The sequence below is a fragment of the Podarcis tiliguerta genome (assembly GCF_965153285.1).
Source record: "Podarcis tiliguerta genome assembly, chromosome: 7".
Lineage (NCBI taxonomy): Eukaryota > Metazoa > Chordata > Lepidosauria > Squamata > Lacertidae > Podarcis > Podarcis tiliguerta.
In genome coordinates this window covers 35,348,454-35,375,925 of record NC_139540.1, presented here as the reverse complement: position 1 = coordinate 35,375,925, position 27,472 = coordinate 35,348,454, and the positions used below count along the sequence as shown (strand labels likewise).

At 40.5% G+C, this 27,472-nt stretch overlaps 1 protein-coding gene across 15 annotated transcripts in view; it reads right to left on the bottom strand.

Annotated features, from left to right (window-relative positions):
* ASPH (aspartate beta-hydroxylase) overlaps positions 1-15,769 on the bottom strand; it is a 93,350-nt gene extending 77,581 nt beyond the window's left edge. For 5 of the 15 annotated variants that reach the window (XM_083451034.1, XM_083451044.1, XM_083451045.1 and 2 more), the window contains exons 1-3: positions 15,414-15,620; positions 1,808-1,957; positions 1,308-1,352 (exon numbers count right to left, since the gene is read on the bottom strand). In XM_083451034.1, coding sequence (XP_083307160.1) covers positions 1,308-1,352; positions 1,808-1,957; positions 15,414-15,468 — 250 coding nt within the window. In that variant the 5' untranslated portion in view covers positions 15,469-15,620. Of the gene's footprint in view, positions 1-1,307; positions 1,353-1,807; positions 1,958-4,102; positions 4,302-15,413 lie in introns of those variants that run through there. The other 10 variants (XM_083451042.1, XM_083451037.1, XM_083451048.1 and 7 more) reach the window with 8 other exon arrangements.
* Positions 15,770-27,472: the final 11,703 nt, after the last annotated feature.

The following is a 27,472-nucleotide window of genomic DNA, read 5'->3' as shown; positions in this document are numbered from 1 at the left end:
CTATAAGAAAGGAAATCTAGCTATGGTTTGGCTTGATGTCTGAGTTGACAAGCCATAATTAAGGAGATTGTTCTGCTTCCAAAGGCCAATATAGCCAGAGACAAGAGAACAGAGAAGACAGGTGACAAAAGCAGGCAAACAGCTCTAAACCAGTTTGATTGATTCTTTGAGTTCAGCTATACTATGCTCTCAGCTATGCAAACCATAGGATTTGGAATCATGTCTAAACAGAACAGATAGTGATTGTGGGTTGCAGCCAGTGTTAATCCTACTCAGCATAGACCCACTGTAATTACTGGACCTATCTAATTGGGCCCATAAATTCCAAAGAGTATACTGCAAATATAACTTGGTTGAATACAACCCTGCATAATTTATTTTAATGAATTTATTATGGAATCTTTGTAATTATTTAACCTTCCCAGATACTAATATTTTCATGTCTACATTTCAGTTGGAAACAATTACTCATTTCCATATGATGTCAAAACATTGTAATAAATCAGCTAAAATCTGCACCTGAAATTCTAAGCTTTGAAAAGTCACATTTTGTTCCTAAGGCTCACCACTTTAAAAATATTTGTAGTCTGGATACTGGATGCATTATACTTTTACACATAGCCAAGTCCTCTACCTTCCATTTCACAGCTACATGTGGACTTTAACCAAATTAATGGTAGTTGTGGGAAAGGCAGGCAATTGAAATGTCTTCTCACCCACCTGCATCCCTCCGACTTCAATCCTATAGATAATTTTTGGCATGAAGTGCAAATAGTTACACCATTTCTATTTGCTCTGACAGTCTCTAGAATCAAATCAAATGAAGCAAAATGCCCCAAAGCAGCTTCATATAGAGATAAGCAGAGAACAGGCTGCATGCCAGGTGTTACCTATATCAGCTTTCCACTCTCATAGGAAATTGGGAAAGTCAACTTAGCCCATACACTTCCCCCAAAGAACACAGAGCTCACGCGATCCAGCTCCTCCTCCTCAGCTTTTTATTATTTGTACACTTGGAGAATTTGTTTTTTATCAAGTGGTTCACAAATTTGCTTAATAAAGAAGTACCAAAACTCAACCCTAAAAGAAAGAGTAGCAGCTGAATAAGGTTAAAAATCTGAAAACCACTTAAAGAAAGCAAAGATTGAAGGGTATAGCAGAAGATAAAACAATGAAGCCAACCATATTCCATTACAAAAAATAAAATAAAGAGTTACAGCAGATTTTTTTTACTCCAGCAGAATGCCAACAGTCAGGTATTTCAATCCCAAGAAGTATAAGCATAGTTTATTTCTCTATAATCCTACCTTGGAGTACCTCTGACAAGTTATAATGGAAGTCCTTTGCTTTGGCTGCATGCGTGGTAAAAATATAGAAACCATTATTCACATTGTCAAAACCTGAACAGATGAACTACATGATTTACTCTTTAAATCAACACTTTCATGACTATCTGGTGCTTGATAGTGAACAATGAATAAGCACCCGTAACTGTTGAAAGGTTAAATCCAATGTTGCACTAGTGAGGTTTCACTTAGGAAATGAGACTTGGGTTTCCTCTCCTCCCCCTGTGCACCCTTAAAATTTGCTCTTGAGGGTCCCTCAACTCTTTGCAGCTGATTTTGTGAAGGGGGTGCTAGAGGAGACAGGAGAGGAAAAGGAAGTTCAAGTGTATTACAAAAGTCCCAGCCACAGAGCTGGATATGATCCAATGTTCTTAATCAAAATCCTGAAGTTGCAAAAGAATGACATTTGGAAATGTGAAATATTAAAATTACTTCATTTCAAATGCTGTTGGAATGCTTACCTAGCACTTCCTCGTAATCAACAAGTTCAAACCAAACCACAGCAACTGATGTCCACACTCCCAGCAGTGCAATTACCATAAACCAAGTAAAAAATGAACTTCCAGAAATTCCTTCTTTCTTCCCATTCTTGTTCCCTCCATGTCTTGCTTCTGTAAAATAAAGCAAATGAAATTACTACTATAAGGCAAGGCTTACAATTATATTATTTGATTATACAAAATTCAGAATGAAGGGTTTCATGCAATTATTTAAAAGTCTGTCTACTGATTCAAGCCTGGTGGGTTAATTTAAATCAAAGTCATTTAAAATTATCAAACATAAAAAATAAAACTTATCCTTTATTTAAATCCTGTTTCCCATTTTGTAATTCATTATTTGAATTGTTTTCCATTATGCTCATGCCTCTTCCATCCCTCTGCAGCTCTGTGTCACCCCAAAATCTTTTTTGTTTTTTAAGGTATTGGTCTACCATATTAACTTGAATTAACTAGAACTGGACTTTAACATCTCATAATTTTTTATTATGTGCAAGATTATTGATTTTCATGGTGTTTAAACTGGATATTATAAGTAAGATCACAGAGATGTCAAGATAGTCACGCAATAAACCAAGAACGTTGGTAAATTTATGGACTATGGGGGGGGATGTTTAAAAATGAAGAACTGCTGACCCCTAGGGTTTGGCTACCCAGCAAAGAAACATAATCATTGGTTTATCAGCTCCCATTTTTCATAGGTCCATTAGTTTCAGAAGAGAGTTAGTTATTAACTCACTTGTGGAAATAAAGCTAAAGTTTAGGTACAGTTATTTGCTGCCCTGGGCTCCTTTGGGAGGAATGGTGAGATATAAATTAAATAATCAGACTCATTAACACATTGAGACTTACTTCTGTGTAAACATGTATAGCAGAAGTAGCCAAGCCTTCTAGCTATTTGTGTATGCCAACTTCAGCCCTGGCCAATGGCCAGGGATGACTGAAGTTGAGGTCCAACATCTGGAGAGCCACAGATTGGCTATCACTAATGTATAGGATTGCACTCTACTCTAAAGTCATGGGTCCAGAAGAAAAACTACCAAAAAAATCCTTAGTCTTTAAAGCACACTAAGAAATTTAGGACTGAATCAAGGAAGTAGCTTCTCCACATTCAGCCTGGCCTTAAACAGCCATTAGGGGCAGCATCAAGTATTATATACAGTAAGTAGTTGCTCATGTTACAGATGAATATATTTAAATATTTCCGTAGCACAAGTCATGGGAATATAATATAGCACACTACTGGATCCAGCAGCTTCATGGATAGTGAAGCCACTTACAATGTAGACCAAAGCAGAGATAAATATAGTATTTAGCAACTGATATTTCATAGTCTATATAAGTAAAAATGATCTCAGCAGCAGATAGTTCCCCCTGAGATTTAGCAAAAACTTAAACTCAGTTTCATGGAAAATGCCACATTATAAACATTTATTTTTGCAATTGTGAAGCACTGTTGACTGCTATGCAAACACATACCACTCAAGAACCAATGTGAAACAATTTATGATGTGAAGCTTTTACTGCAAGCAGCAGCTAGACTCCTCTGAGCTATGCTAATCAGAACCTTATCTTTTTTCCCTTTAAGTTTTATCATATGACATTTTATAATTAAGAGCAAATTGAGAGCTAAAAGCATATTTTATATACCAATTTAAACTCATTCCAGAAAACGAAATCAAGGGTGAAGCCCTGCACGCAAAAACTGCCAGCTATGTAGAAAGTAGGTCAATTTCCAAATCTGGTAAGCCTTTACTTTCACCTACCATATGTCTATACAGATCCCATAGTCCTGTAAAATACAGTGCTGCACTTTCAAAGCTCATAAAATAATGTGAAGAACTAGGTCTTCGTGAATATTCATTCACCTCAGGTTTAATATGCCCCATTTTCTATAAAGGGATCTCTGTTCATTCTCTAGATTCAAGTAGAAAAAATGGCACCCACTGTGAAAATCTGAAGACAAAATGTAATCCATTTATTACATGAGATTAAGCCCACTGAACAAAATTGAGATATGCTTCTAATTAGACATGAAGTCATAAACACTGTATATATCTAGTCAAAAATAAATCTAATTGTTTGCATTGTATCTAATTCATAAAGCTATACAGCTCTAGGAAGAGGAAATCCCAAATATTAATAATTTTTAAACTATTTAATCTTCAGATTAAAGTTATACCACAATACATTTACAGTTTTGCTGCTCACCCCCAGAGTCACAAATACAGTAGGTATTCCAAGCTGCTAGAAGTATACCTGAATCTTCAGCCATGGCATCAGTGTCCTTTATCCATGAATTAAGTAAATCTTAATATAAAAAACAAGTGTCCAGATAGAATCAGCAAAAAATGTCCCTCATGTAAGCCTTCCTACAGCCACAAAGAAAGTTTCTTACAGCCAACTCAGCTAAGGCACGAAATCGGACCCTGCTGCAAACTGCTCAAAAGCTATTTTTAGTGCAATCATCTGCAAGCCAAATGCTTTTAAGTACCCATATGGAAACCCAGTGCTGACGACAATCAAATTTGCCCCCTCCTACTAACAAAGCATCCTGGATCTTTTCTGTCTCATTTAATCTCTAAACACCAACATACCAGAGACGCAAAACAGAACAGATTTTAAAAAATGATTGCAGGAAAGCATGCCTCACTGACTAAATTCTAAGAGCATTAAACCTTCTGTACAAACTCAAACAAAAGTCAGGACACAAAGCTTGTCTGTGCAATTTGGGCAACAGCCACACACATTTACATGATGCTGACAGTCAGCCATCAGATGACTTTTGGGTGCATTTCTAGCTATAAACTTGACACAATTGTAGTCCACAATTACAGAATGGCACTAACACATGTATTATGTACTACTAAGGATGGTGTGTCACTGGCAAGAAAGAAAGGCACATGCAGCTAGGCTGCCTTCTGATTCAACATTTGCAAACCAAGCTTTGAACTGGAAGGTAATGGCGTTTGGTGAAAGACTAATATTTATAAACATGCTTTAGTTTGTAGCTCTCCTCAAGCAGGAAATATTGTCAATAGCCCCTTTTCAATTTTTCGAAAACTTCCTTCTGATAGCTTTTTAGAAAGCATTGTATAAACATTAGATTACACACACACACACACAACCCCCCCCCCCAGCTAACTTGTTGAATTCTAGCCCAAATAATAAAGACTGTTGGCATTTTTGGAAGATTTGCAGGCTTGAATTCCGATGTGCTTTAGGAGAAGAGTGTTTCACAACTAAGGAGTGAATAATTTGCCTACATGCTAATGGTAAAGAGCAGCCAAAGAATGCCTATTTAAAAAAAACACCCTTTCATTCTCAAAGAAACTACATTCCAGTACACAGCTGAGTAGTTCAAATGTGACAGCACCATGAGACCAACCCAGCTTCCTGTAGGGCAGGGTGCAATAGCTCTGAGGCAAAACCTGCCTGCTAATGCCTCAACAATTCTCTCCTCAGGAAGCTATGGCATTTGTTTTCTAACAGCCAAATCTAAATATGTTAGAAAAAAAGGTACAAAAATCCCATTTAGCAAATCTACCTAAACAATAAAACTATAATCCATACATGCATATATTTATGGACTGTAGATAAATTGGACCCGTCATCAATGTGAAGTTCAGAACAATTTTATAGAGAGGAACAGCAACTAGAAGAAAATCAATTGAAGCAACTGCACTATACAGCTGCAGCATGTTTTTTTGGTACGAACTGAGTAAAACGTTAGACCTTAACTAGCGTGATTTGGCTATGCATACACAAGGAAACAGGCAATAAATCAATTTATTATGAATAAGTTAATAAATGGCTCAGTTAATTTAATTGAATCATTAAGTACAAAAGAGTAGTTCACGATAATACAGGTCACAGAGTGAGCCAAATAACTTCATTTATTAAATGGCACTCCTTGTAAAGAAAAAAATATTGAGATAGCTAGCTGGCAGCTATACAGTTTTCACAACCAAGCAGCAAACAGCCAAGGATATCAGGGACTCCCGTTTTCAATGGTTCGTTCCTAAACTCAGGCCTATGGATGGATGAATCTCTCAATTTTTAAATCTTAAGTTCAGCTCACCACATTTCAGTAAAAGTTTGTAATTTTTTATGTTAAAGCCATGAAAATGTAAATCAACATTTTAATGTGCATTTCTCCTAAAATGCACTTTGCTAAGCAATTTTCCTATTGTTATATTTTATTCTCACTAACGTAATTATTATTATGCACATGTTCCCACAATATGTACATTTTTACACACTCTTCTTTTTTGCTGCAGAATCCAGAGAAGTGTAAATTTCAAAAGAAAGCTGCATTTAGGTTCAGATTTCAGAGAGTGGAAATTAGGTAGAGTCACATTAAATGTGAACTAAACTGAATTTCTCTCCCATACCTTATTCAGGCCTCAAAGCCCTCTTCAGGCAGAGAAGGAAGAATTCAAGACCAACACTGGCCCCTGAAACTCAAAGACAGCATAAACTCTCTTGACTGGTCAACACCTTTGTGTTTTGCATTTGGGGAACCAGCTTCCAACTTGCCTGACTTTAGCTCCAGCTGATGGCTTTTGATTCCCCTCCCCCAACAGGAGGGCACAACGTGCAAGTCTAGATTCAGGTATGGCCCTAGTCTAGTCATTGCACAGGAGAATATCCAGACAAAACTGCTGCTTTAAAAATATCATGTGAATCTCACTGGTTTCTGTACATGAAGCTAGTGTAAGTTTTATAACCACCCTGTGTAAGCTGCAGGAAACTTTCAACGTGGTGCTGTTCTACATGGTATCCAAAACATCTGAAAACATTTTCTACAGAAATGAAACATTTAAGCTGAGGATGGTTACATGGTTACAAAGACCACAATTTCATGCAAGCAAATACTACTGGCAGCTCTGAACCTTTAGCCACCCCCCATATATGGGAAGAGAGGATCCCATAGACATAGCATGTAAAAATCAAACAGCCATTCCCCCATAGATGTCTCAAAGCAAGTAAAATTATCAAGTTTTCCTATGAGAAAATGTGACTCCTGTAGAGTTCCTAATAGGGAGGAGTTTCTGAATAGGTTTCATTTCAGAATATTGTCAAGATAACCCATCTCACACAATAAACAACTGGCAGGAAGTAGCTAGCAATTTCAAAACTCAAATTCTGAGTTATTAAATAGGTGGGATCAGCATTAGGGGGAGGGGTGCTCCCTCTCCAGATCTGTCACAGGAGTGCTCAAATATTTGGAACCATTTTTGTGAGGGGGGGAAAGCAGATCTAAGGGAGAATTATTCATATAAAATGAAGAAAGGCTGACAAGTAACTCAAGGCCACCCAATGAAATGAAATTTCCTGACAATTTCCAGAACAGGTTTGTATCCAAAGAAGGCACTGCATTAGTGAAATGACTTTTCCTCGTGCAATTAAACTTCCCATCCTCCACTGAAATCGGCCCATCACAGAATAAAAGCAGGGGACCTACAGAAATTGTCAGATAATTTTTATTGGTATTTTTAGGGAGGGGTCCTTGGCAGTAACAAAAACTCTTGGGGGCAGGGTATGGTCCGCAGATTATCGACCCTCATCACATCATCTTAAAAAGTACTTTAAAAGTAGTTATAGATGTTGTCACAAAGACTACTTGCACTTCATGGGACAAAGCATCACTGTCAATGGAACAAGGTGATTACAAATTAGCTGTATAAAAGCAGCTCTTTGAAGAGAATAAATGACCCAATAACCCCTAATCACATAACTGCTCACCTCTTGTGGTATCTGTTCATTAATTAATCCAGAGAAGTAACTCAGGCAAAAGGCTGGAAAATTAATTAATAACAACACTCTAAAAATCATTTTATCTCAATTTTATCACTCGTTCCAGTTCATAAAATACATACGGTACATTTGTTTGAAAAGTTGTACTTAGTCAATAGATTACAAGGGAGAAAAATCAGATGAGAGCCAATGTGGCGTTTGTAGTATTCAGAGTACTGGAACAGGGCCAGGGAATCCAGGGTTCAAATTCCCACTCAGACATAAGGCTCACTACATTAACTTGAGCCAATTGCTGTCTCTTAATCTAATACACCTTACAGGATTGTTGTAAGAGTAAAATGGGGAGCTCTTTGGAGGAAAGCTGTGATATAAATATAACAACACATTTCAATTTTTTTAAGGAGATGGTATAATTATAATTTAAACAAGCCTCAAGCAGGATAGAAGTACTACTGTTACTACCAGACATTGATTCAAGGCCAAGTATAATCTGTACCAACCAAAGTCACACAATTCATTTTAAGAGAATTAACACAGTAAACTATATGGATACAGGTGATATCTGATGCAAGACTATGTTTGTAGATGTGAGATAGTGGGTCTTGAAGATAGATTGAGGGTGCAACAGGTGCTATATTCAAGTAGTTTTTCTGCTCCTGCTGCTACTTCCATTCTTATGAAGCCATGTTTCCTATTCTATCTATAAATGGAACTGAAACTGCAACACAAACTCCACATACTCTACAAAGCTGCCAGGACAAAATTGAACAAAACTGGCACCACAGAGTATGAAGAAGCTGAAGAATAATTTGCACTTAGCACTGAAACCCAAGTACTCCTAGTACTGTATAGCGTGCTTTAAAAGTGGAGAGCAATGCAGGCCTCAAAAAATACCCCAGCACATGGCTTTACAGAATTCTTGTTTTAGTTAAAATCTCTAGGTAGTAATTAGATGAGTTTTATTGAGACATCAGATCTCAGTCGTCCAGATTTGGTACATATTCATGTTATTAGAGCAGTTTAGGTTTACACTGGGCCTCATCCTCCAATTGAATGCAAAAGCACATATATTCTGTCTACCTTTAAAAAAAATATTATATACCACTCTTCATCTGTAATATCAGAGCAGTTCACCAAAATACAATAATAAAACAACACTTTAAAACAATAAACCACTGTAAACTTCCACTCACTGTAGCCAGCAATATACATTATTCCAAGCTAGGAATTAATCACATGCAAAGGCCTGAGTAAATAGGAAGGTCTGGAGCAGATACTGGAAGCTCCTTTCAGATGGGATGGAGCTCTATAGAGTAAGCACCAGCACATAAAAGGCCTTTCCTCTGCATGGTGCATGCTGTGCCTCATCTAATGGCAACACCATCAAGAAAGAATACATAGTATATTCTTGTATCCAATATTTCAGGCATGACCAACTCCCAAGAGACTGTAATCTACTCCCAGTATTAAAAAAAACTGGCAGTGATCTACCCATTGTCATTGGAGGGAAGAGGTGTGTGCATCACTATCACACTATGAATACGAAGCCTGCTTAAAAGAAGGCCAAGCAGGAAAAACAGAGACACACATAAAACTTAAAAGGGCATTTCAACACTATCATTTTTTTCTTTCTATGCTCTTTTGCATTCATTTTCTGTTTCCCATTGTTGCAACATGAGTAAAAGCTGCAATCCAAAATAGCTCTATGAGATAAGAGTCCTGTCTGATCACATAATTAAATAATATTTCCAAATCCTTGCTTAAGGGAGAAAAGGGGTAAATTGCATAAACAGCCTATAGGTTTGACTTTTGTCAGACATAAAAGTTTGCTCAATCTGGTCAAAGCTTTTAATGCCTTATTTCTAACACATCACCATGATTGCATGGCATGCAAGGAGACTGCAGATATGTTCAAACCTATTCATTTCACAAGAACAAAATGTGTGCACTTAGCAATTTTCAGTTGCGAAGGTGTGCTTATACAACCTGAAACAGGAGCTTTGAACTCCTGTTCAAGCAAGAGCATGGGAGGAGTTTCAGGAGTGAGGGGTGGGGGAGAGACCTGCCTCTTTTCAACCCCTCCCCCCAGGCCTTTCTTGCTATGTTAAAAGGATCAGGTAGCAGGTGACAGGAATGGGGATGAGACTCTAGCAAGCAAAAGCCATGGCCTATCAGAGTAGACAATTATGGGTGAGATGGACAAATTGTCTGACCTAATAAAAGGCAGTCTATGCTGCATTTCAATTATCTCCAGTTGCTTTGGGACTGCAGAGCAGACAGGAAGCACTCTGACCTTTGTCACTGGCCAGGGAGCCAAGGGCTACTGGGAGGCAGTACACCCACCCAGCCCCACCAGAAGAATACTGTTATGTACTGACCTGGATCCTAGAACAATAGGATCCAGAATGCAGCGGTCTGATTGGTCCGCAGGAACCACCCAATCCAGCTCCAGGTGGAAGTGAATCAGCAACCTGATTGGCCTGCAGGAGCAGCCAATCAAGCTTCTGAAGGAGGTGAATCCACAACCTTATTGGCCTACAGGAGCAGCCTGGAATTAGCCAATCACATGGGGCCCATTGTGTAAATAATGTATATATATAGCTAAACGTTTTGGGAAAAGTTTCATTCTTTGCTACTATGAGCTGAATAAAGAGCATGAAATTCACACTTGACTCAGAGTATATTTCAAATACCATGGCAAGAAGACACAGTTTGAGCCCAACCGTCAACTAGAGGAGCAGCAGCTGCAGTAATGAGTTTGCTTCCCCACTCTACCACAAAAGAACACTCTGCTTCAACAGCTAGTTGTACCGAGACTGCAGAACTGAAGGCAGCTATGTGCTGGGCAGTGTGTATATTTGTGACTTTTTGGTGATGGTGATTGTTTATTATTACAAGCAAGTGCCTTGAAAATCATTTGATTAAAAGGCAGAGTATAAATCTTCAAAATAATAAATAAGTTAAAAGTAGAATTCTATTGTTGATTATTTTCTTGTTCATTCCAAAACCACACCACTCATTAGTAGTTTTCTTTCAATGCAAGCATTTAACAATTGAACAAATAGTTAACACTGCAAGTAATATTTTCAGGAAAACTAATACAACTACTTCAAGATAGGTTTAAAAAGAATTATAAAATGATGCTTTTCTTTTCTCCAGGGCTGGAAAATCAGATAAAGCAATCACCATTTGCCTAAAGTTGTTGTTTGGAAAAATGTGTTGGTGATTAGAAATTTGAATCTTTTTCATGGCTAGGGCCTCTAGTGGTAGCATCTATGAATTTGAATGATTTCCCAGCCCTAGATCTCTCATTTCACAGCATTTTAAAGCACACAAACAAAAACTTCTCATGCAGCAAATCAATCCATGTGTGGTTATAAAATAAACAGTGTTATCAGTCACAGCAATCGTCACACTTTACCAGTATATGATGTTCATCAGGGAACAATCACCTTGGTGCAAGGAAAACATTGCACAAATGGCCTATAATGAAGAATCCAATAAACCATTAGCATGAGATATACTTCATTGTTCAAAATAAATAATAATAATAATATATTCTATAGTATTTCTTCAGAAGTGAAAAATCAGGGAAATATCAAAGTGTACATTGTTTCAGAAGGGGTGTAAGAAATTGCCAAGAAAAGATACGTTTTGTCTAAAGTCCAAGCGGCCCTTCCTCCTTGCATAGTATGTTTGTTCTAAAGGTATGGGCAAAACTGAGCACAGTAAAGCTGTATGCCACCATTATATTTAATGAATGTTGGTCTTAGTCTTACTTTAACAAAGTAAACTGTGAGAATGGCACATTATATTGCAGAGAAACTTGATATACTTTACTAGGAAAGCTAACTACATGGTGAGACTGGATGACGAGAAGCCTTGCAAGGAGTTAAGTGGTGGGTGGGTGTGGAGACCAGAGAAAGTAGAGGAGAATGGAAAGCTCAAAGAATTAAGAAATGCAGGCATTTCTGCTTCTTATGTCCCTCCATTGTAAAAACTGTCAATTTATCCCTACTCTGTGCATAAAGACCTGTCCTCTTATCCCATGACTGCTAAACTTACTCAGGATACCTAGGTGTTTGAAACTCTAAATACACAGATTGTATCTCAGTTCTACTCAGAGGAGACTCATTAAAATTAACATATTGAAGTTTCCTTTATCATACACTTCAATGGGTCTACTCTGGATAGGATTTACTCTGAGTAGGACTAACACTGGATAAAACCCAATGTCTACTTAGTCATCCTTATTCATGTTAACTTGTTGACATACTCAAAAAAACACTAAAAAGTTAGTGGGACAGGACTTATCTTTGTGGAAGCCATGGCTGTTTTTCAGTTAGACCTGTAAGCTCACAGAGACTGTGAACAGTTTAATTATGTTGTGATTGTGTATGTGTGTGTGTATGTCTATATAACAGAATGATAATATGACATAAAGCAGTCTACTCAATTATATTCTAAAATCTTCAATATAGCTTGTTACCAGCACATACAGGCACACAAAGGTATCATCAATGTGGGAACACTGAGAAAGGCAGGTATAGGATGGATGGGTGAAATATGCCTGAATGCCCTGCATGCCACCAAATCTTGGCCATGTTAGACTAACTATACATTAATGCTACAGATTGGATTTATTTCGAAGTAACTATATGTACAATTGATCTAAACCAGGCTTCTTCAACCTCGGCCCTCCAGACGTTTTGAGACTACAATTCCCATCATCCCTGATCACTGGTCCTGCTTAGCTAGGGATCATGGGAGTTGTAGGCCAAAAACATCTGGAGAGCCGAGGTTGAGGAAGCCTGATCTAAATAGAGCCAACTCTGAAACATGCATATGAGGTAGCCACCATTCTAACTACACTTACTTGCCTGGAAATAAGTGCCACTGAACCCTTTAGGACCTGCTTCTGAATGAACACATTTAGGGTTGGGCTTTAGGTAAGGATATTCTCCCTTGTCACAGAAGGAAAGAGATGATAACCTTATGAATTCTGAGCTACTTAACAAAAATCTGTGGAGGAAAGCACACTTTACATGTTGAAAAAATGAAATGAAATGAATGAAAATGAAAGAAAACAAGAACCTGCCAGCTAACACTCCACTTTACTAGCTAGGTAAAAAAAATTAATTCCTAATTTCCACAAAATCTGTATACCAATCTAGAGTATATTTAGTTGGAAGAAAGTAATATTTTGAGAACTGATATTTTTGCTTGGCAAAAAGAAAAAGAAAAAAGAAACCCTAAAGGCATTCATACTAACACCAGCCACACATTCATCTGACCTCTTATCACTAACTAGGTTTTATTATATAAAGTTTTCCATTAACTTATGCATGTGTTCTTCTGCAAGTTAAGACATTTCTGTGTCACTAAAATGCCAGTAGAGAAGGAAAAGGAGGAGAGATTGATTTAAATACAAGCAGCAAATGTAAACCATCTGGTCATACCTCACCCTTTTTTAATGGGCAGTTGACACGTAAACACTTTGGAAGAGATGAGGGAGTAACCAAACAGAAGTATTGAAAATACCTTACTGGCAAGCGATACAAGTCTTGCCACACAATCAAGAGAAAGCATTTTAGACTTGCACATGAAACTTGATGCCAGATTACAGGCAACAAACTACAATGGTGTTCTAATGAGATTGTGGGTTCGGCTGCTAGGTATAAAGTCCTAGAAAATGCACTCAGCCAGCTAATTTAATGATGTAGAAAAACCTATGTTTCCCACCATTGCAGCCTCACAAAGCTGTACTAAACTGAATTACACAGAGTTTTGGACAAATCACAACAAAATTCATCAACCATCTTTTTGGACAAATCACAGCAAAATTAATCTGTGTAATTCAGTTTAGTGTCCAGCAGAATAGAGGTGTTGAAAAAACAAAAGAACTCTGACCAACAATCAGATTATCCACTACAGATTCCCAAAGATAACTGTGCTATAAAAGTGCCTCAGCACTTTGTGTAAAACCAGCACTCTCATCTGCATGTAAGTATAACTAAAATTAACAGGTCTTCCAGATATCTTAAGGATTGCATTGTGATAGAATAGTTTTGCTTTATTGTGGGTTTATGCACCACTTAACAACAAAGTTAACAACATCCACCATATGGTGTGACACCATACCACTTTGAAATAGATTCTTCCAAGATCTTCCCCCAGTGGACTATAGTTAGTGCACGATAGAGCACAAAACCATTGTATAGCAAGGGAGCAATCATCAGAAGCACCTGATAGCCATCTTTCTGTGTAAAGAAAGACACTCAAATAACTGTATGAAATACTTTGCAGTGTTTCAATACAGAATGGAACAGGATTTTATTCTGCTAACACAAAGTAACTTGCACTTTACGCACAATGCAGATACCCTTGCAGGATGATAATCCCCCAAGAAAAGGCTACATTAGCTAGCCTCTCCTCAGGTGTCCTGAAGATGGTCCCCAAATGGGCTGCAAATGGAACAAAAATTGTGGCATTACAAAAAGCAATGGCAATTGAACAACAAAAAGCTGGGGTGGGAAAAGGAAAGGGATAGAAAGAATTCAGAGTTAGGGACATTTCACAGAGGCCTGCATATCAACCTAGTCAGTCAACACTTGATCTTGCCAGTTTGTGCATGAAGTAGCTATTTCAGCCCCAAACGTTTATCAGCAAAGATTGGTGCATGTTTACTCAGAAACAAGCCTCATTGAATGTCATGGCATTTCACTCCAGCATACATTGGTTTGCAACCCTGCAACACAATCCTATGTCTCTCTATATGGAATTGAGGCCCACTGTCTTCTACAAGAGTCGGCCTGGATCACTTAGTTGGTTAGAACTTGGTGCGCACACCTTCGGAGCTGGTGGTCTTTCTTGCTCTATTGAAAATGTGTGGTTTTTGAAGGCATAGGAACATAGAATTGTAGAGTTGGAAGGAACCCCTGAGGATTAACCCCCTTTGCAAGGCAGGCATATGGGGATATGGGGATTGAACCTGCAACATTGGCGTTATCAGCACCAAGTTCTAACCAACTAAGTGAAGGTTGCAGGTTCAATCCCCATATGGGATAGTTGGAAGGTCACTTCCTATGCCTTCAAAAACCACACATTTTCAAAAGAGCAAGAAATACCACCAGCTCCGAAGGTGCGCGCAGGATGGCAGCCTCTTTAAATGGGATCTACCCAGCTGAGAGGTGTGACCTGTGTACACAAGTGGAAGGGGAAATAAACGAAGCCAGGCTCCTCGCCTCCTTGTCTCGGAGTCTGTGTGCTCAAGGAGGAGCTCAGAAGCGAAGGGATTTCGAGAGCGCTTTCACAACCTGCAGCGCAAGAAAAGCCCTCTGCTGGATCGGGACCAACGGCCCACTGAGTCCCGCCTCCTGCTCTCACGAACACAAGAGCCCTCTCGCCTCCCGCGGCTTTTGCCAGCGACTGGTATTCAGAAGCAGAACCGCCCGAGGAAATCCCGGGCTCCATTTTATTCCCCTCCTCGCCCCGGGTCCCAGCAGCACCGTCCAGGCCCCTCATTCCCTTCCCCAACGGGAGGGAGCCTCCTCCTCCTCCGAGACCAGGGCAGGCATTCCTGAGGGGCCGCCTCGGGACCGGCAGCGAGGCGGCTGCAAGAGGACTTCAGGGCGCCAGTTTCGAAAAGCGCGGCGCTGACAGGAGAGGAGAGGCCCCGCTCCCACCGCCCGCCCGCCCGCCAACGCCGCCTCCGGAGGACCGCCGGGAACGGAGACCCAGGAAGGCGGGACGGGCACCTCTTCGCCCGCGCGCCCTCCATAACAGGCCCATCTGGACGGCCGCTACTGACCTCTCCTGGCTCCGGGGCTGGGGCTGCCGCTCTTGGGGCTCTTGCGCGGGGCCATGTCGCCTCCTGTCAGGTAACGCCGCCGAGGAGAGTGAGAGAGGCGGGAGCGCGCAACGGGAGGGGGGAAGGCTCGTTCGCGACGGGGGGCGGGGCTCGGCGGGCGCCCGCGGCTCCTCTCTTCGCTCCGCACGCCGAGCTGACCCTTGGGCGGGAGCACCTATTGCCCGACTGGCAGCTACTCCTAGCAAATCGCGAGGGGGAGGGGGAGGAGCCGCTCGAATGTGATTGGCAGGTAAGGGGCGCGGGGAACGCCTCCCCGACGTTCTCTCTCTCTCTCTCGCGCGCGCGCCCGTTGCGTCGGCGGCGGGGACCGTGCTTGGGAACGCATCGGTTGGAACGTGGCAACGCAGGAGGAGAGGGAAGGGAGAGAGAGGGGGCACGTGGAGGGCGGAGGGGGGCGGGAGAGAGTCTGCCTGAGAGAGACTGCTGCTGGTTCTGTGTCTCGTCAGTGCAGCCCCAGAACCATTGGTACAGCTTGCAGCTCGCTCCCATTGCCCTGCGCACATTCCAGCTGGAATTAACTCCCACCCTATTCCATTCAGCGGGATTTGCTGCTGAGGTTCACCCCCACCCCCACCACCGCTGGGTCAATTTATCAGTTGCACGGTGGAGATTCAGGTCAGGATTGCATCCGTTCGCCTCCCATACTGTGGTTCCCATCTGAATCACTCCCCGCCCCACAGGTGTTTTGTTTTAGTGAGCAGAAACTGAAATCACATGCCTAGCATCTCATTTACTTAGGCCTGTAGAACTACATTTCTGTTCAGTGAGCTTAACTGTAGGGCAAAGTGCACCGTAATGCATCCTGGGTCCCTTCGCAACCACTGCTGAAGTGCATTGTATAGCATGTTACAGGATATCTGCTCCTCTGAAGTATCTTTTGTATAATACAGTCAAGTCTGATCCTGCAAGTTTCATGTTACAAAATAGCACTGTAATCCTAATGATACTTTGATACCATCAAAGTCTTATTTGTTTCATTTGATTTGTACACATGCATATTTTGCATTGACTGTGATGTACATGCTTATGTACCTGCAGCTAAAAATCAGTCAGCTTTTCTTGAGAAATGCAGAGAAGACTGCATATTATCCCCAGTCAGTTCATTGCTGATTTTTAAAAGATGTAGCTGGGTTGAAAGTTTCTAACTATTCCTGTATACATTCATTGAATATGTTTTAATGAATGACCAAGGTCATTGCAAACCTGGGAACCTTTAGGAGGATACTGTATAAATTTAATAAATAAACAAATAAGAACTCAGTAATGTTGCATAAACATTTTAAAGTTATTGAAACCAGGGAGGAAATATCTTTGCAACATTTCTTTCCACCAGGATGCAGTAAATGCTTTGAAAATCTAACAAGAATAAATGATGTTGTTTTTTTTGCACACTCATTTGAGAATTTCTCTCCCTTAACAAGAAGGTTTGATAAGTAACAGGGTAGAGTGAAATCTCAACAAGGAAAAAAAATAATGTTAATAATTTACTAAGAAGCAAACTTGGGTGTGCATTCTTGTACAAGAATTGTGTGCAAGTGTCTAGCTCATACACTCGTCAATGGCTTCTTAACTTTCAGTAGCTGAACAGCAAATATTTCAGTTAAATCCTGAATATTTTGAACTGTTTAAAGTTTAAAATGTTCTGAGAAACTGTTCAATATTGGTTTAAACATGAATTTTCTGGAAACTTGAAGTATGCTCATCTTGTTCTTGGAGATTAAATCAGTTTGTGAGAGTGTATATTGTGGGACTTATCAAAATAAATTGTGACTTTTAGAATTCTGGAATGTTCACAGCATATAGAGCTGGGAAATTTACCACCATCTAGAATACTAAGGGAAAAACAGTAAAAATGAAATAATTTTGAATAAGGGGTGGGGCTATGGCTGACCCACATTAATAGAAAACCCATTGAAATCAGTCAAATCAGTCATTCGTGTTACTTGGTCTACTCTGAGTCACCCAAAAGAAAGATGTGGGAGACAGCTGTGGCTATAGGCCATTAGACATAGTAGTGGTTTTCAATTAAGTTTTACTCAGAGTATACCCATTTAAATTAATGGACCAACTTAGCTGTGTTCATTAAATTCAGTGAGTCTACTCTGAGTAGAACTTAGTTGTACACCAGCCTTTGAAAGTTGTTTTGCTTGTGACTGCAGTACAGTAAAGCAGTATGTAGGTTTACAAGACTTTATCTCAGTCTTTCCCAGCCTTGAACTGATGGGAGTTGTCAAAACATCTGGAGAGCCCAAGTAGGGGGAGGCTGTTGTTTAGCATTCCAGTACACTCACTGAAGTCCACTGCAACTCAATCAACTTATTTAATACTGGTTGCATTTTAGCATAATGAGAAGCCACAAAGTACAGTTTGTTTCACCCTTAATATGCCTGAGCTACGTGCTAGGGCACACATCTCTAGTGCTTCCACTTTGCTCCTGCCTTAGCCCAGTATGGAAACAAACCATGGAGCAGCTGGCTTAGACTTAATGTCCAAACGAGCAAATCAGCTACCTTGATTCTGAAGTTGTCTCATTGCTTCTGTTTATTTTTGTTCAGCCTGTTTTGCAAAGTTGGCTTCCTACCATTAGAAGACAATAGTTTTCTTTCATTTTGATAATGACATTCCTCAGTTATCAGTGAGCTTAATGGGCTCTTCACTGCTGTAAAATGTTCTACAGTGTACAAGAAAAACAATGTCCTTAAGTTAATTTTCTGAGGATAAACTGTCGTATATGTTGGAAACAATGCATATAAATCACTGTTAACCTTGATAAATCGACACATATACATCACTCTTAACTTTGATGAATGGGAATAATGTATTTTGTTCTCCAATGACTCCCTTCTTATTAATATTTAAATGTAAAGCATAATGAGGAATTATAGCAAACTCAATAAGAAGCCTCATCTGTCTTCAGTGTGAAGAAATAGATTTGCCTCACCCACACTTAATTATAAAGTGTTGTGACCTTCTAGCGCAAGCTACTGAAACTGTTGCTGATAACTAAACAAAAGGTTGATCTCAAAACCCCTGTAAGAATGAATCTAGTGATATATGAAGATTGCTGGGAAGTACCGTTGGAATCCAATGAAGTACCCTTTGCAGAACTTTTAAGTTTTATCTTCAGCATTATTGACTGAAGAGTCAAACCTTGAGTATTTGAATTTTAACCAGTGCAATTGCATTGACAGCAGAAGCGAATTTTAATCAGTTCTTCTTTTCAGCCACAGCATGCCAGAGCACAGGTCCAGCACCTCTCAAGTGGGTGTCATTGCAGGCTGGAACTCATCCTGTTAGCTCTTTGCATTGACATACTTCTGAGAAGCCCAAAACGAACATTTCAAGTCAAAGCGAAAGCTGGCCAGCGTGTGTGTGCGTACACTTTTATATATATATCTATGATTGCACCTAGCCACTCCTAGCTGCAACTGGTCAATCTCCAGGGCTGGGACTCTACAGTAGCATGTTTTCACAAAGGCCCTTCCAAGCTACCCTAGACATCTTCCTGAATCTAAGAGAATTAAGGAAAGTGAAGGTATATTTATTTGACCTGCACCAGAACCAGTGGCGACCCCCAAACCAACTAGGAAAACAGCTTGTCAGAGTTTTTAGCACCTCTGCGAGTGGTGAATGCAGCTATTGTTAACCAGCATCCATTTAGGGCTGTCCCAAGCTGCCCAGCGTCTTACTAGACCAACTTTATGGTGAGTTTCAGCAGTAATTTTTCTTGGGGGAAAAGCACTGATTTTAGTGAGAGTAACATAAATCATAATCCACCATTTTAACAGCTGGAGCTGGTAGATCAAGTTGATGATGTGTAAAAAGATCTTTTAAAAGCATGACATCTGGTATACTTAGATTGGCTGATTATGGGGAAAACATTTTGGAATACAAACATGGGTCATAGGTCCTTGAAATCCAGCATCTTGGGTGCAGAAATATCCAGTAGTTCCTAAATCAAGCTTTGAAGCACAAGCCAGCAAAGCCATTATAGTCAGAAGAATTTGTTCCTGGAAAAATGCTGTGAGGATTTTGCTCTTAAGAGTTATTGAAACCAAAAAGAAAACTATAATGTATTCCGACATCTCTGTAACTTTAAGGAAATTTCCATCCTGATCTCAGTAGGTAATCAGCTTCTGCCCTCGAGCTTATAACCTTATGCAAGTTAGCTGTACTCATGTTCAAACCTTGCTTTGCTGTAGGTGCATTTAAATAACCACAAAATCTTTCAGCCCTTTAAAAGATAGATCAATCATTCATTTGAATTTCATGGAAGTGTATAGTTGAACAGTTTTTACTGTTAACTACTATGGTACATGAGACCTCCCCCGCCCCATTATGTGAGCAAGTATTAAATTTCGCAGGAACCAGATTAATTTACCTTTGGTCCATAAGAAGAGATATGGTTAAAAAAACCACTGCTTTGTTATTAAAGTATTCAAAGTCAGAAATCCTCTTTACTGGTTAAGTAACAGCAATATTTTATAAGATTCTTTCATTTTTGACAACCTTCGTAACTTGTCAACATGTTTGCTTAAATCTGCTTAAAGAGGATGGGCAATAGCACTTGCCTTGCCCCAAGCTTCATTTGACAACATCATGCTGCAATACTTTGACCTATCAGGCACTGACATTTGATCTGAACAGTCCAGATTTGGGTTGTTTGGCCAGTTGTAAAGTCTAACTCAGTATATCATAACCACCTGTCAAAGGTTGCATGAAACTATCAGTTAGGCCTAGTCTCACTCTCAGAAGGAAGAGATTGTATCTTATGCAAATATTTTGTTAGAACCTTTACAGTACCTTGAATAGGTAGTGATATGGACTACTTTGCTTCCTACTTTGTGACGTACAAACTTTTCCTTTTTGGTGAAGAGGATTTTGTGGAAAGCAAACATTTGCCACCACCAGAAGTACTGTAGATGCCACAAGAATATTATTGTACATGTTTGGAAGAGTTTACAGTCCTGTTAATCCTAGCAAATAACTGTTTATATCAAACTACACATATGAGAAAGTATGATGGGTAAAACATTTTTCATCGACCAAAGAGGTATAAACTGTAACTCATGAATTGAAACGGGAACTTTCATTTCATTTGCAAATTTTATTGATTTTCATTATTTTAAGTGACATATTTTAATAGACACTTTCATACTGATAGTCAAATGTTGAAACTAAACACACAGTGTTGACCGATCTACATGGGATGCTGAATGGGTTGCAGTTTTCCTCTCAGAACTGTAGGGGGGCTTTCAGTTTGCAAACAAGCCACTGCAAACAAGCAAGATCCACTTAGAGTGGGGAGCTTCTTAACCTTTTTTGACCCAGTCATTTAAAAAAAAATTATTTGTTCCCCACCAAGCTGTTTTTTCATCATCCATGGTGGAAAAGATATGGGTAGTACTCTGCCTAGCTCTCCTGTTCAGGTCTTGCAACCTCTGCAACTGTATTTACAAAAAACCCAAACACAAAAAGTATGGATTAAACATTCAGACAGGTGGGGCAGAGAAGCCAACAGTAGGTAGAACCAGAGCCAATGACAGGCAGAGCCAACACTTTCTAGTATTGAACCCATCTTCCCCCTTGCTGATTTTCACAAGTGCAACCCTGAACCTAAGGAGGAGGAAGCTGATGACCAGTGCTACCTGCTGGTCTAGTTGCAAGAAAGGCAGACAGATGGGGACTGGCTGAGGGCAGGGTTTAGTATCACAGGTAGTTTGGCCCATAGACGTGCAGGCTTGTTACTTCCACACTGAACTTCTATTAATAATAATAATTTATTATTTATACCCCACCTGGCCACTCTGGGTGGCTCCCAACATAAAATAATAATAAATAAATAAAGTGATAAAAGGTCAAACATTTAAAGCTTCCCTAAACAGGGCTGCCTTCAGATGTCTTCTAAAAGTCAGATAGTTGTTTATTTCCTTGACATCCAATGGGAGGGCATTCCACAGGGCAGGCGCCACCACCAAGAAGGCCCTCTGCCTGGTTTCCTGTAGCTTCACTTCTCGCAGTGAGGGAGGGAATGCTCTGTCTGCAGAGCATTGGATCAGGCTTTCCAGCTACATTGACACTCTGTTGTTTTAATGTCATGTGTTGCAGGGGAGGCCAGATTAAGGTACTTGGCTGGTCCTCAACTAAATTGAGGTATCTGTTGTGGTGGTGTATTAATCTGGGAAATATCAAATATGAAGGTGGTAAACTTTGCCCTGAAGTGGGGGGGGGGGGGTAATGACAATTATTTCATCACAAGAATAATACAGTAGCAATTTTTGTAATTCTGTGAAATATATGGTCTGCTGGAGGTTAGCCAGCACAAGCAGAATACAACTTTATAGGCAGGTGGCGGTGAGGAATACTTGATGGGCAGGGGTGTGTGGAAGTCTGCCTTTATGTGGAGATGTTGCATATGGGAAGTGGTCTGGAGTCCAGAATTATGCTGCATTTATCAACATTTTGATTGCTGCTGATACCAGCTCCCTGTGTATAGCTTCTCATTTACTGGGAATCTGATGCTCACTGAATTGAAATTTCTGTAAGAGTTTGTCGTTTGTCATTGTAATCCTGCTGTGATTTTCCATTTTGGAAAGGTTGGATTGCAGTTGGAATGTGCAGTATATTGAAGCTGCTCAGCAGAGGTCAGTGTTGCAGCAGAAAAAGACACTTTAGAAACTAGCTTTCATACTGTATTTAGGAAGTGAGAGAGAACAAAGTACCCTGAATCCAACATGGGTTGTCTCTAAGTAAACATACATAGGATTTCATATTAGAGACTGAAGTAACACAATCTCGAGTCATCTGTTGCCATCAGTCATCTTTAGTTGAAGCTGTTTACAGTCGCCATCTCTGAGATGACCATTCTTTATCAAACCCCAGTTTTAGAACTTGTATTTTAGCTTGGAGTTGATGTTCACATTTGGTTGGTTAATTGCTTATCAGTTTCACTGCAGAAGACACAGGGCAAGTACAAAACCAAGTGACAAACTCATGAGATCATATCAAATATGACTCTGTTAGCAAGAGTCTCTCCATAAATTTCTGACTGGGAAAATTACCGTAATTGAAGACATGCATAGGACTGCACACAGGGCCACCTGGTAAGTATTATCTATGAAAATAACTATATGAAATTCCTGTAAAGCATACAAAAAATAAAAGTAATTGGGGCAGTAGTGATTATAATTTCTGCATTATAAAATTATTCTTTAAGACAAGGTATGCTTGTAGTTCTACTTGAGATATTATTTTTGATTGACATAAATTTTAGACCACTGCTGTCCATTTCTGCATCAATGCCACTTTTGAAAGACCCATCTGCTGATGGGTCCTGCTGCTCTGGGTCCTGTTCACTGACCCCCATCCCCTCGTCATCCTCTGTCACCCTATGAGTACTTCCTACACCAACCTCTCCTTCCCCATCCCCAGCTTGCCCCAGTGTATCCCAGTCCTGGCTACATGCTTCTCTGGGATTCTCTTACTCCTCTCTGTTGTCCCGCGAGTTCATGACAGGCTATGAATAGAACGAGCACCTCTTCCTGCTTGCATGGCATGGAAAGTGAGCAGTGGCGCATTAAGTTGTAATTTCTGTGCTTTTTTGACACAGAAGAAAATCTATAAGCACCTTAACTCTTCCCTTAAAACCAAGTCCTTTTTTTGATCCCTGAATATTTACAATATGAATGACAATATGGCTAATCAGTTATTGATTTTAAACATTCTACTTCTTCTGTAATAATTCTCACTATTACTACTGCTTTGAAAATGTCTCTGCGAACAGACACATCCCACCCAGTCCTATGCATCATTTGGGTTCTCGGAGCCCTCTGACCTGCCAAATCTGCTGGGTTAAAAATGACTTCAGGGTTTGACTTGGTAATTTTTTCCAGTCTTCTGGCTGAAAGTGTGCTACAGTGGTACCTCGGGTTGAGAACTTAATTTGTTCTGGAGGTCCATTCTTAACCTGAAACTGTTCTTAAGCTGAAGCACCACTTTAGCTAATGGGGTCTCCCGCTGCCGCCACACCGCCAGAGCACGATTTCTGTTCTCACCTTGGAGCAAAGTTCTTAACCCGAGGTACTATTTCTGGGTTAGCGGAGCCTGTAACCTGAAGCGTCTGTAACCTGAAGCATCTGTAACCCGAGATATCACTGTATAAGCATATTGTCCATTACATGATATTCACCCAAGGGCCTAAAATACTTATTTGTGCACCTGATTTGTGAGCAGACAGCTGGGACCCAACTAATTGCATAACTAGTACTATGCAGCTAGGGAGGCTTTGGAGTTCTTGTTCACAAAAGCAGCCTATTGAATGGCTTTTTTTTTTTTTTAAGGACTTTCAAAGGCCAATTGTGACATGGCATGAAGGTCTGTTGTCCCAAGAAATAAAGTCACCAATAGCTTCCTGGATCCCAACCTATATTATTTCATCAATGAATAATTTGCAGAGCATTCTTGTGGGCAAATATTGTAACTTGGAAACCAAATCATTCCTCTTACTTAAAGATCTTACAGTTTTAGGTGACCTGCTTAAAGGCTTGCACTGGTATAAAAAAAAAAAAACATGTCCACATTGTTACAGAGTGTAACAAAGTAAGCTTTCACTTTTGAGAAATGGTAATTTTCTTTTCTTTTTTAAATGAATGCTTCAGGGACTGCCTTGTGCCCAAAAGGCTACTGTGCAGATCCCCAAACATCTTTCTTTTCAGATCAAGCTCATTTTTCTGAAGACTTTTGTGTGTCAGGTTGATAAACTTGACCTTACAGTTTGATGCCAATGCCCCAAGCTCTTACAGAGTTGTGTGGGTGTTTTATTCATAACCTCAGTCGCAGATTCTGCTGATCATTAATTCCTAAGCAAAAGAGACTTCTTGATGTTTTACTCTGTATTTCCTCACAGAAATAGCTCTATACAAGAATAACTCCTAACAATGATGGTGGGAGAGAATAATCTCTCCTATGTTCTCATACAAAGATGAAATAGATCTGGTAACTCAAAGCAATCAAGTTGTTGAACTGTTATATTAATTGTACGTTTATAACCACCTTGTTGCTACATAGCCGATGTTCAAAGTACTGTCATTGAATTTAGGTGTCCTTGTGATTTAGAAAGCAGTGAACCAAATATATGGTACCTATTTCTATCTTTATAAGAAGACCACCCTAAAAAATATTTAATACCCTTCCCCCAAAAACCCTAAGCTACATAGATTAAAATTGGATCCCTTTCCCACTTAACTAGGACCAAGCATTGCTGAACATAGATTTACTTCTGAGGGCTTAGCCACACCTCCATGTGCTCTGCCTCTTTTCCCTGGAACAAACCACAGTTTAGCATTCATAGGAGACAACTCCAGGTGCTTGAGCACCCCACAATAATGTAATTGTGGGGGATGGGCACCCACAAAGTCAATGAGCAAAGCTGGTAGGCAGCAGTGTGCTGCCTCTGAGAGAGAAGCAGTTCAGCTCCGCTCTCCACAGCCAGGGAGAGAGGCACCCTTTTCATGGGGGGCCCTCCCAGTGGAAAAGGGTGCCTCGCTGACTGCAGGGAGGAGGAGGAGGAGGAGCTGCTGCCACTGCCAGCCATTGCAATGCAGATGTGTGGTATCAATTTGCATGCTTGCATGTGGTTAGTGGCGCTGTGGGTTAAACCACAGAGCCTAGGACTTGCCGATCAGAAGGTAAGTGGTTTGAATCCCCGCGGCAGGGTGAGCTCCCGTTGCTCGGTCCCTACTCCTGCCAACCTAGCAGTTCAAAAGCACATCAAAGTGCAAGTAGATAAATAGGTACCTTCCAGTGGGAAGGTAAACGGCGTTTCCGTGAGCTGCTCTGGTTCGCCAGAAGCGGCTTAGTCATGCTGGCCACGTGACCCAGAAGCTGTACGCTGGCTCCCTTGGCCAATAAAGCGAGATGAGCACCCCAACCCCAGAGTCGCTCATGGCTGGACCTAATGGTCAGGGGTCCCTTTACCTTTACCTATGTGGTTAGTGTTTAATTGGAACAAACAACAACTGAGTTTCCAAAGATTGTTGTTTGTTCCAAGTTGGCACTAAAGATCAGGTTATCTATGAGGGTGTCTGGGAGCAGTGGGGCAAAGGCAAAACCACTCAGAATTGTGCCAAGAAAGTATGGGACAAGCAGAAAAGTGCTCAGACCTGTATTTTCTGGAAACGGGACAAGTAGGAGTGTGGACGAGCCCTAAGTAAATGTGAACAGGATTGCTTTAAGATTGTGATCCTAAGCAAAAAAACTTAGTGTATGTCCCACTTGAATGCAAAGGGAATGGCTTCCAAGCAATGTCCAACCATTGGTCTATCTAGCACAATACTGTCTGCACATACTGGCAGCCGCTTTCCAGCATTTCAGCTGTGACTGGGATGTGTGTCTGTAACATATTTTTTATTCATTTTCTTCTTTATACTGTTTAACATGGTTGCATTGAAATATATATTGGTTTATATGAGAGCATGTGACATGCAACACTCTCATGAAAATGAAAAGAAAACAACAACGAAAGCTCAAATGTTTTTGAATATATTAACAAAGTTGTGTCAAAGTGTATATTCCAAAATAATTGCAGTCATCACAGTTATGAAATGATGCATCATAGTGTGTGTTGCTTCGATTGGTGACCGTAAGTGAAAGGCATTTTGTATCAATAACAATTAGAATTTATAGGAGGGGGGAGGGAAAAATTAAAATATAGTAATATAACTGGCACTATGGTGTCTTAAAAAAACCTTCTGCATGCAAGGTAGATGGTCTACCACTGAGTTGTGGCCCATGCCTGGGAGTAGACCAGGCATAGGCAAACTCGGCCCTCCAGATGTTTTGGGACTACACTTCCTATCATCCCTGACCACTAGGGATCATGAGAGTTGTAGTCCCAAAACATTTGGAGGGCCGAGTTTGCCTATGGCTGGAGTAGACATTATAGGGTGATCCTGGGGTGACTGCTATCCGATACTCTCTAGAATACTAGCACATTTATGTGTGTAAGGAATTGGCAGAACTCAGAAGAGTGTGTGGTGAAGGCAGGGGCCAGGACAGTGACCCAGGAGAATGGGTCAGTGATTTATTTTATGGGGTTTGATGCTGCCTGCAAGGCAGGAACTGGAGGAGGAAGAGGGGGCAGGGCAGTCTGAGATGGAAGGAGGCATGCAGGAGGTGTCAGAGGAGAAAGAGACTGTTTAGGCAAGGGATGAGCCAGTAGACTTCCTGCCACTCCCTACCCCATCATCACCTAGAAATAGGAGGGGCTTGAAGAGGAAAAAGCAGTGACAGCTTCCATGTAGGAGGAGTCTCAGGTCACACACACACCCCTCCATCAGTTGAGGGTACTTAAGCTGGTGGGGGGGGGCATGGTCCTCCCCTTGCTGCAACTGCTCCACAGAGCTGAGCCCAAAACTGAGGACAGCTGCCTAGAATGTAGAAGTGTGTGTGTTTGTGTCCAGAGCACCATGGGAGCTGCTGTGAGTCCTTCTTTGTTAGTGAAGACTTAACTATCAGACATTTGCCTCCCCTGTTGAGCAGGGAGCGGGGGGCTCAGAACACTGAAATATCCGCAAGGCCAACTTAGCTCAAATATTTGTCAATTATACAAAGATCACTTTCTAAAACACCAGGAAGTACCTGACGGACTAATGCCAAGCTGAAGCAGCTGGAGCCTTTTGAACAAATAATTCATCAGAGGGGGCCCATTGCCATTAGTCACACTAATGACCAATTGCACCATTAACTTAAGCAAACCTCATGAGCAACATATGCTCTATTTTCCTTTCATCAGTGATTATTGCAGCCAAGGGTACTTGGGAAATGAGAGAATGAAATGGTGGTTATCCTTGTTTGAGAAGAACAGATTGACAGGTTGGGTGTGCTTTGGGTGCCAGTGTTGATGCTTAATGCAAAATAATCTTTTCCTCCTAGGACTGCTTCACAGAGACATTGTAATCTTCCTACAAAAGTCCTTACCCAAAAAATTAGGTTTGCCATTA